The 18,906-nt window shown below is 49.0% G+C and overlaps 3 protein-coding genes across 6 annotated transcripts in view; 1 reads left to right on the plus strand and 2 right to left on the minus strand.

Annotated features, from left to right (window-relative positions):
• Nucleotides 1-1,823, minus strand: part of SMC1A (structural maintenance of chromosomes 1A) — a 32,425-nt gene extending 30,602 nt beyond the window's left edge. Inside the window, exon 1 of one of the 2 annotated variants that reach the window (XR_005064695.1) lies at nucleotides 1,636-1,823. Coding sequence is in view for 1 of the 2 variants with exons in the window: in XM_037033758.1 (XP_036889653.1) it covers nucleotides 1,636-1,744 (109 nt within the window). In the remaining variant the exon portion in view is untranslated. The remainder of the gene's footprint in view (nucleotides 1-1,635) is intronic. The other variant, XM_037033758.1, reaches the window with a different exon arrangement.
• A 127-nt stretch (nucleotides 1,824-1,950) lies between these two features.
• Nucleotides 1,951-15,699, plus strand: RIBC1 (RIB43A domain with coiled-coils 1). Of its 3 annotated transcripts, none has more exons than XM_037033759.1 (8): nucleotides 1,960-2,163; nucleotides 2,473-2,587; nucleotides 7,544-7,660; nucleotides 8,102-8,183; nucleotides 8,388-8,735; nucleotides 14,409-14,527; nucleotides 14,954-15,345; nucleotides 15,457-15,699. In XM_037033759.1, exons 3-8 carry the CDS (start codon nucleotides 7,544-7,546, stop codon nucleotides 15,533-15,535), a joined length of 1,137 nt encoding a protein of 378 aa, XP_036889654.1. In that variant the 5' UTR covers nucleotides 1,960-2,163; nucleotides 2,473-2,587; the 3' UTR covers nucleotides 15,536-15,699. The 3 variants fall into 3 exon arrangements, with proteins under 3 accessions (XP_036889656.1, XP_036889654.1, XP_036889655.1); XM_037033760.1 differs by having other exon boundaries at nucleotides 1,961-2,163; nucleotides 8,424-8,735; XM_037033761.1 differs by lacking the exons at nucleotides 14,409-14,527; nucleotides 15,457-15,699 and having other exon boundaries at nucleotides 1,951-2,163; nucleotides 14,954-15,151.
• Nucleotides 15,700-15,839: 140 nt separating this feature from the next.
• HSD17B10 (hydroxysteroid 17-beta dehydrogenase 10) lies at nucleotides 15,840-18,182 on the minus strand. Its single transcript, XM_037033762.1, has 6 exons — nucleotides 18,078-18,182; nucleotides 17,542-17,706; nucleotides 16,815-16,979; nucleotides 16,559-16,687; nucleotides 16,369-16,477; nucleotides 15,840-16,176 (listed from the first exon to the last, which is right to left on the minus strand). Exons 1-6 carry the CDS (start codon nucleotides 18,102-18,104, stop codon nucleotides 15,986-15,988), a joined length of 786 nt encoding a protein of 261 aa, XP_036889657.1. The 5' UTR covers nucleotides 18,105-18,182; the 3' UTR covers nucleotides 15,840-15,985.
• Between the last annotated feature and the right edge of the window lie 724 nt (nucleotides 18,183-18,906).

Consider the following 18,906-nt stretch of genomic DNA (forward strand, 5'->3'; position numbering starts at 1 on the left):
TGAGAGGACCAAATGCCGAGAGGTGCACCCTGCCTCCTCCCACCACACAAAAATCCTAAGAAACTGGAGTAAAGCCCCAAGCATTAGCCCGCTAGGCCGGTGATTCTCAAGAGGTTGAGAGGGGGAATGATTTTACAACCCCACCCAGGGGACATTTAGCAATATCTAGAGACATTTTTGGCTGTCACACCTAAGGGGCGGGGGGTGCTACTGTCATCTAGTGGGTAGAAACCAAGGATGCCACTAAACATCCTACAATGCACAGGACCCACCCCACAGCAAAGAATTACCTCGCTGAAAACATCAATAGTGCCACTCTTGAGAAAGTCTGCTCTGAGAGCCAAACATAGTCAAGACTCCAAAAAAGGCCCTCGGTTAAAGCTACTTCAGCAAAGGCAGCCACCTTAGGCTAGGAGATGATTTAGCTAAAACAACTATAGGGTGGAGGAGCACAGTAGGATTCCAAACAAACCCTCCACAGGGTTAGATGGAACAGATGGTGTATCATCTAGAGATGGGAAGTTAAGATATAACACAGAGGCCATACCCACGACCACCCTTTCTTTATTTTCCCCATTTTTATTTAAATAACTGACACAACATTATCTTAGTTTCTGGTGTACAGTATAATAATTCCACATTTGTATATGTTGCAAAATAATAACCACAATAAGTTTAGTTAACATCCATCGCCTCACAAAATTAAAATTTTCTTTCTTGTGATGAGACCTTTTAAGATCTACTCTCAGCAACGTTTAAATACACAATACAGTATTGTTAACTACCGACTACTCTTTCTATTGTTAAGTACTGACACCATCCAAGTCACTCCATCACATCAACCTGTCTCATTTACTGCACAGCACTTATCACAGCCGAAAATTATCTTATTTTCTCCTTCTTTATTATCGTCTTTCCCCTCTGGATTGTAAGCTCCCTGGGTGCATGGCTTATTCTATTCTCCGCCGTTTCCACAGCACCTTGAAAAACTCCTGATGAGACAGTAAGCATTCGATAAATTTGGCGAGAATCAGCTCTGATTTTTAACAGTTTCAGTGCTAGCACAGGGGTGTGTTAGAGACAACTCCACCTCTGAGATGGAGGTTCGGGGATGGAGGGTCGAAACCACAAGCACTCTGGAGACTGGAGCGCTCGGTATCATATTCAAAATTGCCCGCCTCTAAAGGAGAGTAAAAAAAAAAAAAAAAAGTGGAGCGTACCAATGTGAAGCGGGACGGGTTAAGTGTACCGTTTGGGACTGGAGGCCCTGGGAGGGCTACCAGTGGCCCCCCCATCTCCGGGGGGGTTCACACAAAGCGGGGGATCCAACTGGCAGCGGACTCTGGACCGCCACTTTTGGCGGGAGGGGGCAGAGGGAGAGGAAACGTACAGCCCCGGAGCGTACCACTCAGGCAAGACCGGGGGCGGCGCGTGGGCAACTGACATCTAGGAAAGAGGTTCAAGTCGGAGCACCCGAGTGAGGAAAGTAGGTTTCGGCCGAACCCCCTAAGGAAGAAGGGCAAGGAACCGGTTAGGGTTCGCGACATTTCAGGTGCCAGGGGCTGGGTTGTACTATGCTGCCGGATAGGGGACCAGGGCGGGACGTCCCCAGTGCGGCAGCGGGGTTTATCTCACCAGAGCCATTGGGTCCAATGATGGCGGTGAACCTCTGAAATGGTCCGATTATCTGTCGACCTTTATACGACTTAAAGTTCTCAATCTCAATCAGTTTCAGGAAACCCATGACGGCGGCGGCGCAAGCGGCTGCACGAATGGCCGCGCCGTAAGACTGTAACTGGAGTAGCCTGCGCGGGAAACACCGCAGTGCAGGCCGGGCTGATAACAAATCTCGCGAGATAAACTCAGGCCAAACGAGATTTCCTGCTTCCGGCCCAGGAGGGTGCCAGGAGGAGGGTCTTCCGGCTGGCGTGCAAGTTTCGTTGACCCGTTGCCAGGACGCGAGCTTACGACAACCGTTAGGTCCCGCCCTCCTTTCTTGTTGCTTGGCAACACCGGCCGCCGCCTCTACCGAGCGAGTCGCAAAGGTAGCGGTTCCCGGAGGACTGAGGTAGTTTTGAGATCTCAGGAAACCGACCTGATCGGAGCTCACGCTTGCTGAGGCGGCAGAAGTCACAGGATTATGCCCTCCTGGGCAGGAGGAAGGTGGGAGATCCTATCTTTAGCCTAGCGGGTTAGAAGGTTCAAACACGAATAGGATAGGGAATAGACCCTAGGGAGCGAAGCGCTGTATGGGAAGGAGGAGCCGGCGGGGTGATTCGGAGTTAGGTGAGCTCAGACCTTGCTGTGGGTGGAGGCGGAGTGGGGTGAAGTTAAAGGTGGAATACGGTGTGAAGGAGGATGAGGTGTGAAGGGAGATGAGGGTACTCTGGAGCCACAGTGATGTGGGCTGGGGAAAGCTATGGCCACAGGTTCTGCCTCTATCCTCTGCCTCCCTCCTGTTCCTCCAAGCAGAGTTCAGAAGCTGACGCTGTAGCACAAGAGCGGTGGTGGACCTGAGCTACTTGTTCGCTTCTTTAACCTAGATCCCAACTAGGAGCTTCAAGCCTGGGATTCCTTGGTGAAAAAGGTATTTTGTGTGAACCGTTGGGAGTCAGGATCCCTAAGCCAATGTTCTCCACCTTTAACCTTTATTCTTCTTCCCTTCTTCCCAATTCCTATCTCTCTTCATGCCTCACCCCCATGCCATTCCCTCCTCTCCATCCCCCCTAGGGCTACCCCATCCCCTTGCTCTCCCCCTCCCTATTCTCTCTCTACTCCCTGTCTTCCACCCTTGTCAACCCCCCTGTTGCCCCCCTTCCTCTTTGCTTCTCTGCACCCACGCCCTCTCTGTCCCTTTCCCCTCTCTGTTCCCCATCTTTTATACCCCTCTTCACAATCCCTTCATCCCCCTATTACCTTATTACCTGTCATTACTAAAGCCGTGGCCTTGGCAGTTCAAGAAGCTTAAAACGTCTGCAGAATATTCTCCTTCAGTGACCTTATATTGTGGTGTTGGACAGAATGAGCAGGCTGCGGTTGGTGCTCAGGCTTTGACATGGAAAGGGCCTGGTGGTTGCCATCGTATTCCTGTAATTATTTTTTAAATGATGTCTGGAGGCTCATAAGAGTCTTAAAGTCTTAGGATTAAGTCCAGGAAAGTGAAAAGGCTTAGTCGAGGGAACCTAGCAGAGGAGTCATAAGTGAAGTTCAACTTGAAGAAACAGTCACCATCAGGCTGAGGGGATAAAATGACCAAAGGACAGCAATCTGTCAGAAAATGCAGCTTGTGGGAGGAAAATCATATTAAGTCCCTACCTCTCGTACCATATACAAAATGCAATTCCAGAAGGGTTAAAAACTTAAATGAGAAAGTCAAGACTTCAGAAATTTTAGAATATATGGGAGAATATCTTTATGATCTCAGGGGATTTCTTAAATAATAAAAGCTATTGTCAAATAATAGTCAAGTGAAAAGACCAGCCACAAATTGAAGAGGTCTGCCACATGTAAACTAAGAAATGATTTGTGAGTAGAATACATAAGGAACTCCTAAAATTAAGAAAAGGGCAAACAATCTGATTTTTTTAAAAAAATATTTTATTTATTTATCTCTAGAGGGGAAGGAGAGAGGGAGAGAAACATCAATGTATGGTTGCCTTTTGTGCGTCCCCTGCTGGGAGTTGGCCTGCAGGGAACCCGCCTGCAACCCAGGCATGTGCCCTGACTGGGAATCGAACCGCGATCCTCTGGTTCCCAGGCCCGCGTTCAATCCACTGAGCTACACCAGCCAGGGCACAATCTGATTTTTTTTGATGAACAAAAGATATGAATGGGCACTTCAGAGAAAAATAAACAAACATAGCCAAAACACACATGAAAAGATGTGCAACCTCATTATCAGTAAGGAAAATTCTAATTCAAATTGATAATTATAATTTTATACTCACAAATGGGCAAAAATTAAAAAGTCTGCAATACCAAGTATTGGTGAAGATGTGGGGTGCCTGGAGTTTTTATACACTGCAGTAAAGGGGTAAGTTGGTACAATCCCCTTGGAAAAACAAGTTAGCATTATCTTGTAAAGTTAAACATTCCTTAAGTGCTAGGATTCAGCACTTCCACTCCTGGGTATATGCTAGGGAAACTTCCCACCTGTGTATATGTCTCTTTTAACCTAGAGGTTACTCCCTGTTTTTCTCTTACAATCAAAAAATAAACTGTGTTGTTTGTGCCACAGAGTCCTGGTCTCTCTTGAACCCACTTCAGACAACTCTACCTGCAATACTACCAAAACTGTTCTTGTCACGGTCATCAGCAATGCTCATGTTACTAAATTGATCAGTCCTTAGTCCTCCTCTTAACCCATCATCAGTTGCCCACTCTTTCCCCTCAAAATCACTTTCTTCACTTGGCTTCTTTGACACCACACTCCTGGTGTTTCTCCCACCTCACTGGCCATTCCTTCTTAGCCTACAGTGCTGTTTTTCCTCTCCCTGTCTCCCCTGGGAGTCGTGTGTGTGTGTGTGTGTGTGTGTGTGTATATCTATCTATATATATATATATAGATAGATATATACATACACACACATATATATATAGATAGATATATACATACACACATATATACATATATACAGACATTCTTAACCATCTACTCTCACTCCCTTAGAGGTCTCTTACAGCCTTACAGCCTTATAGCTTTAAATTCCTTTGTGTCAGTTGGGATAGGCTAAATTATGCTGAGATTACAACTTCCCCCCCAAATCTCAGCGGCTTATAAAAACACATGTTTATTTCTCCTGCTTCTTGTCCACTGTGGGTTGGCTGCATCTCTGCTTGACATCATCATCCTAGTGATCCCGGCCGAAGGAGTGGCCCTTACCTGGAGCCCTGCCAGCCTCAGAATAGCGAGTGAAGAGAGAAAAAAGTAGTTATCACCTAATGGCTCTTAGTTCTGCTTGGCAATGACACATGTCAATTCTCACACTGGAGAGGGCAGGGCAAGGTCACGTGGCTAACCTTCAGGGCAGTGAGATAGCATGTATAATCCTTCTATAGGCCCAAACCCTAAAGTTATCTTGGTACTGCTCTCACACTGCACATTCAGTCCACCAGAAATTCTTGTCAGCTCTGCCATCAAAATACATCCAGAACCTGACCACTTCTCACCACCGCTGCTATTACCAACCTGGTGTGAGTCACCATCATCTCTTGCCTGGACAACTGCTATAGCCTTCTGACTGGCTTCTAGCCTGGCCTCCCTTACCCCAAGTCTATTCTTAACACAGCAATCAGAGTTGTCCTTTAAAAGTCAAAGGCAAAACATCACTCCTAGTGCTCAAAACCCTCCAATGGCTGCCCATTTCTCTCTGAGTAAAAGCCACCGCCTTTACAATGGTCTGCAAATTCTCTTTCTAATGACATTTCCTCCTACCTCTCCTTCATTCACACACTTGCCTCCTGCTGTTCCCTTGAATACATGTTTCTTGTGTCCATCTTAAAGCCTTTGAACTTGCTCTTTCCTCTGCCTGGAGTGCCGTCCTAGATACCTGCATAGGTGACTCCCTCACCTTAAAGTATTCACTCAACTATTACCTGCTTAGTCATGTCTCCCCCGACTTCCATATTTAAAATGGAGACGCCCCCCATTTCCTTGGCACTTTCGTTTTACCTTATCCTCTCTCTTTTTTTTCCTTAGTACTTATATCATCATCTTACAAACTATTTAATGTACTATTTATTATATTGTGTGCCCACCCACACTAGAAAATAACCTCCACAAGAACTCAGATTTTTATCACTTATTCCTTGATGTCTCGCAATGCTTAAAAGAGTGTCTGACAGGAGGCACTCCACAAATATTTGTGAAATGATAGAATGAACCTGAATGAGAAAAGCGAGGTGTGGAACAATATATACTGCATGATAATTTTTTTTAGATTTAAAAAAAAATTATCTTTAGAGAGGAAGGGAAGGAGAGAGGGAGAGAAATATCAATGTATGGTTGCCTCTCATGAGTCCCCTGCTGGGAACTGGCCTGCAACCCAGGCATGTGCCCTGACTGGAAATTGGACCGCGATCCTTTGGTTCACAGACCTGCACTCAATCCACTGAGCTACACCAGCCAGGGCACTGCATGATAATTTTATAAAATTCCAAGACTAGAAAATATTTTAAGATAGTATTCAGGGAATGGTACACATAGTATATTAATGCATATTAGTAAGGGAGTTGTAACATCTTGGAAAATGGTTATCTCTCAGGGTAATGATGAGGGAGAAGAGATGCAAGATGCTTAATAGTATTGATCGTGTTCTACTAAGTTGGACAGTTGGTACATGGGTCTCTATCATGCTTCCTAACTTACATACAGGTGTGTGTGTCTATAAATATATACAGGAGTATATATCAGGACACACCTCTATGTAAGTAATATATATACTCTTGTATATGTATGCATATACATATATATACACATATACATACGTATATGTGTATATATATGTATATGCATACATAGTATATGTATACGTATATATATATACACACACGCAGGGATGTATATACATATAGCAACACGTATATATATGTGTGTGTGTGTATATATATATTCCTGTATGTATCTAATATTTTACAGTTACAAAATGTTTTTTCAAAACAGGTGAGAACTAGCTGTAGGGGGAGCTGGGGAATGGCGTTGCAAACAGGAGAAGGCCCTGCGGTGGGAGCAGTTGTTTTATGGAGGACTTGACACCAGTGAGCCGGGAGCACTGGTGGCAAGGGAGTGGCAGGACATGAGCCGGAGAGGGGTGCAGGGACCGGCTCCTGAAAGCACACCATCAGGAGTCTGGCTCTGGCTCCAAGTGCGATGGGAAGGTAGTGAAGGGCTTTAAGCAGGTGAGAGACATAAGATTTATGTTTGCACAAGTGTTTTTGGCTGTGCCTTTGGCTGGCTCCCCATGCCAAAAGTGGGCTTCCCAAAATATGAATGAACACAGACGCGATTAAGCCCTCTAGCCTTTCATTTAACTACAGAATAATAAAAGTAAATAAAGAAGGACTAGTGGTGCCATTTCCTAAAGTTAGGAAAAGCAAATAAAGGGGGAGTATTGCAGATGAGTTTGAGGCCTGGAAAGGTAAGCAGGGATCAGATCATGGAGACATCCTTATAAATCTAGCAGATGGAGGTTAGCCTTTATCTTGTAGACACTGGGAAGCCATTTTGCTTTACAGCAGTTTTTTAAAGGTTTTAAACTGGCGGGGGAGGGCATGGTGAGATTCACTTTTAGAAGGATCTCTCTGGTAGCCAGTGCAGAGAAAGAAATAGGGTAACATTGGAACAAGGGAGGCCAGTGAAGCTCCTGGAGATACTGCCTGGCACCAGATGGTGAGGCCTGAATTAGCAGAGATGGAAGACGCTAACATGAAGTGTAACAGGAAGTAAAGTCACTGGGAGTCCACTAACTAGTGAGATACTGTGGGCAGAAAGGAATGAGGGCCGGGTATAGCACTGATGGCCCATCCCACCTCACCCATTCTCCAGATGTTTAACCTAAACCTGCCACCAGATCCCAAGGAGGTGGCAGCCATTGAGGCTAGAAGAAATCGAGAAAAAGAGCGACAAAACCGAGTCTTTGATGTGCGGACCCGAGTCATAGGGGTGAGTGTGCAGTGAGGACTTTCTTGGGACCCAGAACCACCTCACTTTTGCACCTGAAGAGGAACATAGCAGTGCCTGTTATAGCCCCTCCCTGATTTGAGCACACCCTGGGGCTGGAAAGGAAAGGGGGGAGGCACCCACCCCCAGGTGTGGGAAGGGCCTGGGAAGGAGATTGGGACTATAGGGGAAGAGACTAGGGGAAGAGACTGGGGGAAGAGGGGCGCCGCCCCTGAGGGTGGGAGAAGGGAAGGGGGTACTGAGATGAGGTTGGAATATGAGGCAGAAGCTAGACCACCGAAGGGCTTACAGACCATGCTAATGGTGGAACACCATGCATTAGACACTGGGGCTCTACAGGAGGATTTTGAAGCAGGATTTCTGAGCAGTTTAAGGTCTGCTGCTGGGCCTCTACCAGGATTTAGCACATTTCTTTGGGATCAGGTGGATCTTAGAGCGCTGGACAGCCAGGTGCAAGAGCAGAAGCTTCGGGAGGCAGCAGAGCGGAGCAAGGAGGCAGCTTACGGTAAAAGCCCAAGGCCACAGGCCTGCAAGGGAGGGTAATGCACAGAACTGGGTGGATTGACATAGGGCCGTTCTGCCTCAGAGTGGGGCCTGAGGCCTGGTGTGTGGTGGAACAAACCAGATGGGCCTTAGGAGCAGAGGCTCAGCTGAGTGGGCCCTGTCTCTCCCATGGGGCCTTCTCCAAGTTCCTGCCCACCACTCCCAGGTGACAACCAAATGCACTCTCACTTTGACCTGGTAGCCCAAATGCTAGAGAAGAAAGAGGAAGAACGAAAACGTTGGCTGCCCCAAAACGTCCAGGAGTTTCCAGGACAGGAGCAGCAGTTCAAGAAGAGGCATGAATTTGGCCTTTGGGATCCTGACCAACCATGGAAGGGGTATATAACCTGTCTCGGTGTCAGTAAGCCCCAAAGTGGCCCGGCCAGCATGCAGTGCCTCTCTAGGGAGGACATGGACAGGACCACGAGCCGGAGAATGCAGCAGGAGTTCAGGCACAGCCTGGGGAGGCAGGTGAAGGAGCAACAGCAAGCCAGGGCTGAAGAAATCAGTGCAGGTAAGGAGCTGCACCTTGCAGGCTGAGACCTGACGCCTGGTACCGATTTGTCCTGAGTCAGGCACAGCAGCTAGGAGCCCAGAACTGTGGAGGGAGGTCCGACTACCCATAGGGCTGCTGCTGAAAAGACTGATCAGAGCCCAAACTTCCCCGCCTTCCTTCAGTAAGGACAGTGTAGCCATTGGTTTCCAATGCCATTACATGTGAAAGACCTAATAGCTCTGCTACTCACTAGCTGGTTTGGGCGAATGAATTCTCCTCTCTGGGCTTCATTTACCTCATCTTTAAAATGGGAAGAATCATACTACATAGAGCTCATGAGAATGAAATGAGATTCTGTATGTGAAGCCCAGTCTGTAGCACCGGGGCTTCGCATGGTCTGGTAGTTAGTGTGCACACACCAGTGTTAGTGCAGCCCAGGGCTGAGGATTTGAAAGATAAGAAAACTTAACACCAAACTAAGGAATTATGACCTTATCGCATAGGCAGTGAGTATTTAATTAAGGGTTTTCAGTCGGTGCTTAATGATTAGCAGCACTATGACATTACCGTGACATTGTCTGTGACTTCTCTTCCATTAGAGTAAGCCTCTTAGGGACTATTTCTTTTCTTTTTAAAGAGTTTATTTATTTATTTTTAGAGAGAGGGGAAGGGAGGAAGAAAGAGGGAGAGAAACATCAGTGTGTACTTGCCTCTTCCCCTCCCCTACTGGGGCCCTGGCCCGCAACCCAGGCAAGTGCCCTGACTGGGGATCGAACCTGAGACCCTTTGGTTCGCAGGCCGGCACTCAATCCACTGAGCCACACCAGGCAGGGCAAGGACTGTTTATCTACTAGCACTGCTCACCTTTCAAATCACCCCACTTCTGGCACCCTGCCCTCCAGAAGCCCACAGAACTATGCCTTCCAGAAAATCAGTTTAGAGGAAGAGGACGCATGACACAGTCATGCATCAGGAGGTATTTGTGCTTTAATGCTGTTAGGTTCTCTGACAGGGACTGTGCCAGATGTGCACACAGAACACGGAAGGAACACCAACACGGAAGTGGTAAATTCTTTCAGGGAAAGGGAGGCAGGGTAGGGGGGTGGCACAGGACACCTGTGAGGAACCAATTTTAGAAAGTTGGATACTATTTTGCCAGGATGGCAAGAAGCCCTCCTTGGCAGAGGGGAAGCAAGAGGAAGAGCACCGGGGCAGTGAGTGGTCTGGGAGTTTTAAGATGCACACTTTAGTGTTAGTGAAGCCCAGGGTCGAGGACTCGGAAGAAGAGAAAATGGGCAAGAACCTTCTACACCAGAGTGAGGAACTGTGACTTTATTGTGTAGGCAGTGGGTCACCACTTAAGGGTTTTAAGCTGAGGAGTGACGAGACCATTTCAATACTCTGCAAATACTAAGCTGTGGACTTTAGTGATTGGCATAGTGAACGAAACAGAGAAATCCTTGCTGCTGTGGAGTTCACACTCTAATGGAGACAGAGAGATAATAAACACAATAAAAGAGTGAAATACATAAGGTGGTGAAGCCCTTTGCTAGGGAGAAAAATAACACACAGGAAGGTAATGGGGACTTTTGGAGAGGGTGCACAGTTGCAATTTTAAATAAGGAACACCTCACTTGAGATAACATTTGAAAACAGATCTAAAGATCAGAGAGTGAGCAGCACAACGTCTGAGGGAAGAGGTGTCCAGGTAGAGGAAACAGCTAGTGAAAAAGGCCCTGAGGCAGGAGAGAGGATGTCTAGACTGTCTGGGAAGAGCGATGACGCCAGAGTAGCTGCAGTCGAGCGAGTGAGGGGAAGAGTGGTAGGAAGTGAGGTCAGGGAGGTGATAGGGGCAGATCGGGTAGGCCTTCTGGGCCATGATGAGGGCTTCAGCTTTTACTAGGAGCCACAGGAGGGTTTGGAGCATTGGAGTCACATGGTTTGTGGTTTTGACAGATAATTCTGTCAGCCACTGTAGAGATTGGATTAGAGGCTGTTAGACTAGAGGTAGGGAGATAAGGCAGACTTCTGCAGCCAAGAGGTGGTGGCTGACAAACAGCAATGTAGCTGCATGATCCTGAAGTTCCAGGGCCGGTCTGGGCTGCAGGGAGAGATCTGGGGCCAAGGCGGGAGGGGGGCGTGTGTGTGCAGATGAGTAGAATGCTAAGCCCGGAGCCTAGGAAAAGGGTGAGCAAATGGTGCACTCTGTAAGAACAAACACCAAAGCTGTCTTTTTTAAAAAAGATTTTATTTTATTTTTTAGAAGGGGGAAGGGAAAGAAAAATAGAGGGAGAGAAACATCAATGTGTGGTTGCCTCTCGCATACCCCCTACTGGGGACCTGGCCTGCAACTCAGGCATGTGCTCTAGACTGAGAATTGAACCAGTGACCCTTTGATTCACAGGCCGGCACTTAATCCACTGGGCCACACCAGCCAGGGCCAAAGCTGTCTTATTAGCCACTACAACCCCAGTGACTTCTACAGGGCCTGGTACATAGTAGATGGAATGAGTAGAGGAAAGGGAGCCTATAATAAAGACTGAGAAGGGATCAGGGAGGTAGGAAAAAATGCATAAAGTAATAACAACAATAATAATACTAAGGCATAATACTATGCCTTCCAGAAAATCAGTTTAGAGGAAGAGGAAAAGATACGTGCAGATGTCATGCGTCAGCAGGTATTTGTGCTTTAATGCTGTTAGGTTCTCTGACAGGGACTGTGACAGATGTGCACACAGAACACGGAAGGAACACCAACACGGAAGTGGTAAATTCTTACAGGGAAAGGGAGCCAGGGTAGGGGGGTGGCACAGGTCAGCTGTGAGGAACCAATTTTAGAATGCAAACCTTTTCGAGCATTTTCTGTGCACCAGATATTGTGCTCAGCTTTTTACCATGTATGTAACTCATTGAATCATCACAACAGCCCTGTGGTACAAGTACTGGCATTATCCCCACTGTCAGCAGAGGAAACTGAAGAACATAGATACTTACTAACTGGGTCAGAACCACATAGCTAGTGGGTGATGGGAACGGGAAGTGAATGCAGGGAGGCTGGCCGCAGAGCCTGTGCCTTGACCACTACGCCGTACTAGCCTTCTCTCAGTCTCCATGAGAAAGCTGCACCTCAGAGGTCAAGAGAGGAACTTCAGAGAGGGAGTTGTCAATAATGTCAAATCACCGGAAGCAGTTCAGATAGGAAGGGAGACCCATGTATCAGTTTGGAAATTAGGAGCAGTGGGTGATTTCTGTCAGAGCAGCAGGCAGGCATGTGAGAAAACGGAGCTGGGCACAGACACAACACCGTGCTGAGGGGAGGGGTCGTGGGGTGGGACGGAGGGAGCATGGGCTGATTCTTCCAGAGACTTGGATTCAAATCGCAACCTGCTGCCTGCCACCTGTGTGACTTTGGGTCTTTTTACGTCACCTTTTTACTCTGACCTCTGTGTCCCCATCTGAAAAATGGGGCTGCTCCTTTCCGCTTCTGGTTGCTGTGAAGAGTGAAATGAAACAGTACCCCCCTATTTTCTCTTCCCCCTATCCCCAGCCCTCCAGTCTCTGAAGTCCGAGCCACAGTGCCTCTTCAAAGCCAAGCCTTTAGCCTGTGCTCCAGACCCCACTGTCCCCGCCCCACCCCCCAGGCTGTGCTCCCCAACATACCTGCTTCCCTGTGTTCTAGCACCTCCCCTTCCAGGCAGGCTGTAAACAAGCTTAAGTCTAGACCACTTAAAGAAACAAAAGCCTCCCTCCACCTGGTGATTCCCCTAGAATCTGTGAAGCTAGCTGTCTGCCTTTACGAGCATACCTTTTTTTTTTTTCTTACAACCATACCTTTTAAAACACTCTGCTTCCACTTGTCTCTTCATTTCCCAGTCACACCTCAAGCCTCTCAGAGCTCCTCTCCCCACACAACCTCACCGCCACTACTCTTAAAAAAAATCACCAAGGCCCCTGGTGTTATCAGGCCCAAGTGGCTCTGTTTACTCTTTTCTCCTTGACTAGATCTTTCTTGCTACACTTGACCCTAGTTATATCTTCCTTCTTGAACCTCTCACTTCCTCGGCTTCAGTGACAGCACACTCTGCTCCCAGCTCTCTGACCATCCTTCTCTGTCTGCCTTCCGTGAGTTTCTCTTCTTTCTACTCTTTCTTTCTTGAGACTCTGTCCCTAACACGCTGCTCTCCCTGCCCTGCATACTGAGCCCAGATGTCCTCTGCCCTCGTCCTGGTTTCAGCTGCCGTGTCGTCACTTCTGTCCTGACTCTCTACCTGCAGAATCACATAGCCAGATGCCTGCCTACCATCTCCAACTCAGCTTCCTAAACAGAGTTCCTCGGCGCCCCTTACCCTGCTCTTCATTCTCTATCTTCTACTTGTGGTGGTGGCCACACCGTGTACCCAGTCGTCTAAGCCAGCACCCTGAGAAGCACCTGAGTCTTCTCGCCCTCATCCAAGTACTAGTGATGTAACCTCCCATATTTCCCCTCCAGCCTCCCCAGCACTCGTCTAGTTTGAATCCTCCCAAGTGGCCTGCTGCCTCGCCTCCAAGATGGGTTCCCTATCTCTACTGTCTCCCACCAGGAGCTTCCTGAAATGCAGATCTAACCGGTTCACCTCCTTGGTTAAAATCCTCCCACGTTCCCCACCACCCTCTGGTGAAGTCTCCGGCCCTTAGTCTGGCCCCTGAAAAACTCTCTAGCCACGTGCATTTTCTGTGCCATAGTAGGTGCTCAATAAATATTTGTCAAGTGAATTCACTGAGCGCCAACTATGTGCCAGGCTCTGATCTAGGTGCTAGCACTTGGTAGTGAGTAAGAGAGACAAAAACCCTGCCCTCACAAAGGTCACCTTCTAGTGAGGAGAGAGACAGGGAATAGTCAAAATGATTTTACATGTAACATATGTTAGAGAGAAAAATCAGGAGAGATAAATGTTGGAGGCAGGCAGGCTGCAATTTTAAATAGGAGAGAAAGGGAAGGCCTTACTGAAGCAGTAACATTGAGCAAAGACCTGAGGGAAACAAGAAAGCTGAGCCAGGAGTAACATCTATTGCATATCCATGAGGTAGGAGGAGTGTCTGGCATGTTCTAGAAACAGCAAAACTGGTATGGCTTGATTCAGTGTCAGTTCCTATGCTCATGTTATGCCTGTGGCCTAGAATACTAATACTTTTTGCTCTTTCTGCCCATATGCAACATGCACTTCAAGGATCACCTCCTCCTGGAAGCCTACTTTCACCATCTAAAGCTCTCATAATGCCCTGTATCACTGACCTTACCACACTGTAGTATGATGATCTACGTTTGACCCATCCCCCCCACTAGACAGAGAGTCTCTGAGAAAAGGATCTAATTCTGTGGTGTCCTCAGAATCCAACACATGGCTCTTAGACTGAGGCTCAGAGAGACGGAATTATTTCCCTAATGTCATGCAGCTCAGAAGCAACAGCTGGCATTGGGATCCAGGTCCACTAGAGGCATCTTTCGGTCGGGCCCCTGAGAAGTCCTGGTTACCGCCACTTTCTAGCCTTACCCCTACAGAGTAACTCTTTCCGCATCCCTACATTAGGGTACTACCCCCACTCTGACACGTACATACACACACTCCAACAATACTCGGACACACGGCTGCATTAGTGAACCAGGAATGGAGCAGGCCAATACAGTGCCCTGGCTCCATTTCTCTTGTGCAGATGAGCTCAGAGACAAGCTGCGCCTCGCCATGGACATGCAGGCCGCCCAGCAGGCCAGACTGGAGGAGTCCTGCTGCAAAGCCATTAGGTGTGCCATGGCCAACGCCAACAGAGTCCAGGTAGGCCTGAGTCATCCAGTACTCTGGGCTCCCCCTAACCCCCTGAACAAAGTCCTGGGAACCTCAGCCACATCTTTCCCCTCACAATTCTCAAATCAACACCAGCCTCTCATCTACCCGATGACTTCCTCATTTACTCAACAGCCCTCTTAGGGTAGAAGGTACCATTCCCCACCTTTAGACTGAGGATGACTTGAGAATAGAACAGTACCCTCCCTTCCCCAGCTGCTCAATCTAAAGGCTTCCAGAGGCAGGGAAGTTCTGTCTATTCCACCCTTTCCCCAGCTTAGGTCATCCAAGGGCCATGTAGTATCTCCCTTCTGTCCATGAGATGGAGGACAGTAGGGCCATGTCTGCCCCTCCCCTGCGACTAAGAGTTCCCTGAGGTTGGGCACCCAAATGCTCACATTCGGGGAATCCCACCAGGCAGCTGCGCAGGCCGAGCGAAAGCGCCAAGAGCATCAGCGAGAACAGGTCGCCAACCTCAAGGATATCCAGCACCACGTCAACAGCAGCCTCCTGACTGAGAAACCCATCACCCACCACGCTGAGGCTCCCTCCCAGGTCCTGCCCCATTCCTGGAAGGGCATGACTCCAGAGCCTCGAACTACCATCAAGAAATCCCTGGAGGCCCAACATCGTGAAAAGGAGGCCCAGCGCCAGGCCCGAAAAACACTGGAAGCCAAATGGGAAAGCCAGGCCATTAACCTGGCCCAAGCAGCCTTGGAACTAGAAGAGAAGGAGAAGGAACTATGTGCTGAGTTCCAGAGGGGACTGGGTTCCTTCAACCAGCAGCTGGCTCAGGAGCAAAGAGCCCAGTGAGTTCTGGGGGTGGCCAGCAGGAATAACTGCGAACGGGTAGGGAGGAATGGTGAGGGCCAAGGAGAGAGGGAAAACCCACCAGTTAAACTTCTGGACTTCTTTCACAGGCAGAATTACCTGAATTCAATCATCTACACCAATCAACCTATGGCCTATTACCTACAGTTCAACACCAGCAGTCGCTGAGCTCAAGATGGTTGTCTCTTCCCCGCTCCACCCCCATCAAACTCACAGAAGCTAGGAGTCTAAGAAAATGTTACAGACCCCTGACCACAATCCATTCCCCAGAGACAGCTGAGCCAGTACACCCACCTTTGAGCCTAGGTAATAAAGTTGTTCACTAAAATCAAGGTCATGTGTTGTAATAGGACACAAAGGTGTGAGGTACTGCTTTTCCTGGCCACCTCTGGGATCTGTGCATCTGACCTGTCAGTCTTCACCCATTCACCTTTCTTCCCTGTCAGTTCTCCCAGCACACAGCACTGCCCACTTCCTGTAAATGATACTTTATTAGGCACAGAGGATAACTAGTGGGCAGTTACAAAGTGGCCACTAGCTTCCTCCCAAACTGTAGCACAGTATGCGGGAGGTGGGGGGGGAAGAAGGCTGGAGGAATGTTTTCTCTGCCCTCTCTCTTCAAGGCTGCAGGCGGATGGCCCCATCTAGCCGGATGACCTCTCCATTGATGAATGGATTCTCAATAATGGACTGTACCAGATGACCATACTCAGCAGGGTCGCCCAGTCGCCTGGGGAAGGGCACCTGGCTGCCCAGGAAGTTGCGTACTTTCTCTGGGAGGGAGTTCATGAGTGGGGTGTCAAAGAGGCCTAGACAAAAGAGCCAGAGTCAGAGGCCAGCCCTGGCTTTCAGGTTTCCCTGGTCCCCCCTCACCTTAGCCCTTCTCGAGTTTCTATGCTCAGATGTAAGGATATTGCTGCGTAGGTGGTGGATACTTTCCCCTCTTCGTTGCCCATAGATCCCACCCAAACCCAGGTATGGCAGGGACAGGCTATGTGTACCTGGAGCAATGGTTATCACCCGGATGCCCATGGGAGCCAGGTCCCGAGCGATGGGCAATGTCATGCCCACTATGCCCCCCTTGGAAGCAGAATATGCAGCTTGTCCAACCTGGAGAAAGAGTGGAGGTCGTAGGTAGGAGGGCCCCAGTAAGTCACTGAGGAGGCATAAGCCTTGGCCCTGCTCACACACCTGGCCCTCAAAAGCAGCCACACTGGCAGTATTGATGATGACCCCACGTTGGCCTCCCTGATCTGGTTCATTCTGGCCCATCTCACCAGCCACAAGGCGGATCACATTGAAGGTACCTAAGAGATTCACCTGGAGGACCAGTAGAGAGATGGTTAGGACCTGAGGCAGAGGCAGCCTGTTGTCCCCTAAAAGTTTTGGGGGCACCCACCACCAGACACCTCTTATTCCTACCCTTGGAGAACCTCCAAGGCCTTACATTGAGAATTCGTTGGAAGTCCTCCAAGGTATGGGCCTGGTTCTTCTTTAAGTTGTATGTCCTCAAGGCTACGGCAATTCCTGCACAATTGACTGCCACGTCCACACGGCCAAACTTTTCTCTTGCTTGAGTCAGGGCTGCCTGCACGTCCTTCTCGGAAGTCACCTTTAGAGGGAGAGGTAGAGGAGGTATTCTTCACCCAGCACACACACTCACCACGAAATCTGTGAGCGGGAAGGGCAGAATTACCTACGCAAGAGGCCGGGAGAAAACTCCAGAGTGGGATAAAGCTGAAAACGTTAGGGACTCCAGAGCAGTGTTGCAAAATATTTTTCAATTCTAGGCCCTCTTTTGACACATTCACATGCCAGTGGAGATTCTCAATTGCTGTGGATCACAGCACTGTTTTGAGAATTAGTGATATGAAGGTAGACTAGCTTTTTTGTACCCCTTCTTGCTAAGATGATTGCATCAAGCTTTACTGTCTGTAGTTTGTTTCATGAAGTTTTTCAACTGTGTGAATATGAAATTACAGGGCACTGTAGGAATTTTCCAACTATGCATACCCTTTCCAGGAGATTCGGCTATGTCCAATCCCCATCCCTACTGTTGGGAACAAAAAAGGAGATAGGTCCACCGCTCACATACACGGCACCATCTGGGAGGGGGGAAGCCCCATGGATTCCCAGACTGGTGTCCTCAGGAATGGTGAAGTGACCCCACTTACGTCAGCTGGGGCGAAGGCACAGCACTTCCCTAACTTCTTGGCCTGGACCTCCCCATCCGAGCTGGGCAGGTCAAGAAGAAGAACACTGGCCCCCTTCTCCACCAGTCGCTTTGCGGTGGCCAGACCTAAGCCCGAGGCGCCTCCGGTTATTACGGCGACTAGGCCCTGTAAAGAACGCACTGTCAACAGCTACCCCGTGCAGACCCTTCCATCTGCCTGTTCTCCAGGTTTCTGCAAGGGAGTCTCCAGGTTTCTGCAAGGGAGGCTCCGGCTCACCCCTGCGGAGTGATTCAGCTGTGCCTCCTCTCCTTACTGATGGAACCTCTAGGTTTCTCATCCCCAGATAGTCCATCCAGTCACCCTACATACACGTGCAGTGAAGAGTTGACCTCCACCTCCCGAGCCCCATCCCCGCAACACCAGGCCTAGATACGAGTGACCATTTCTCCCAGCACCGATCTCTTCCCCTTACTTCCACGCCGCAATGGTCCCAGCAAGGGTAAGGGGGCAAGCCACAGGGACGAGGGCCCAGATACCTTCACGCTCCGCCAGGCTGCAGCCATTTTTCTGACACCTCCCCCCGCAGGAGCCCGCTGATTGGCGAAGCCGCGGGGCGGCGAAGCGGGTTGTAGGCGACCCGGCAAGCCGGTAGTTCGGGGCAGGGGAAGAAGCTGGGGCGGGGACGGGGCGGGGCGGGGACGGCGAAGTGGGCGGGGCGTCCGAGCGTCTGCTGACTGCGGTCCTCCCCTGTCCAGACAGTTGGGCTGTGTTTTGTGAAGTGCCCTCAAAAAGTCGTGCCACCTGGGGAAAGAACCAAAAGGCATCAGCACAATACCACACCTTCCACCCGGCAGTCTAGCAGGCCCGGGGATGAGCTGCCAGCTCCGCGGGGAAGGGTGGTGAAGGGCGGTGAAGGGCAGGAGGTTGAGAGAATGTTTCTTACTCAGAAAAATCCTTCATTCGGGTATAAACGTGTCTGAGAAACTCATATGCTAGCCTTTTTGTGTGCCACTGGGGATGCCCAGAGGAATAGTAAAGAGTTCATGCCTTCCAGGAGAGCACAGTTAAACTGGAAAAATTACAGTACAGACACAGACAAAGGAAGGTAAGAGAATCAGACTCTGGGACACAGACATGAATATCCAAAGACAGAGATTCTGAGAGCCACGTAGAGACGAATATGTTGAGGAATAGATGGCAAGGAACAGAGATGCCAGACCAGATTACAGAGACAGGGATGTGGAAAAGCTAGGACACAAAAGCTACGAGACAGACATTTAGAGACAGAGCTGATGAGAGAAGCATAGTCCAGAGAGGCATAAACAGAGAAGCAAAAACATCTTTAACCAGTTCAACCTTCGCTAA

Source organism: Sturnira hondurensis, unplaced genomic scaffold (assembly GCF_014824575.4).
Source record: "Sturnira hondurensis isolate 20B ecotype Veracruz unplaced genomic scaffold, ASM1482457v3 Scaffold0021781, whole genome shotgun sequence".
Classification (NCBI taxonomy): Eukaryota; Metazoa; Chordata; class Mammalia; order Chiroptera; family Phyllostomidae; genus Sturnira; species Sturnira hondurensis.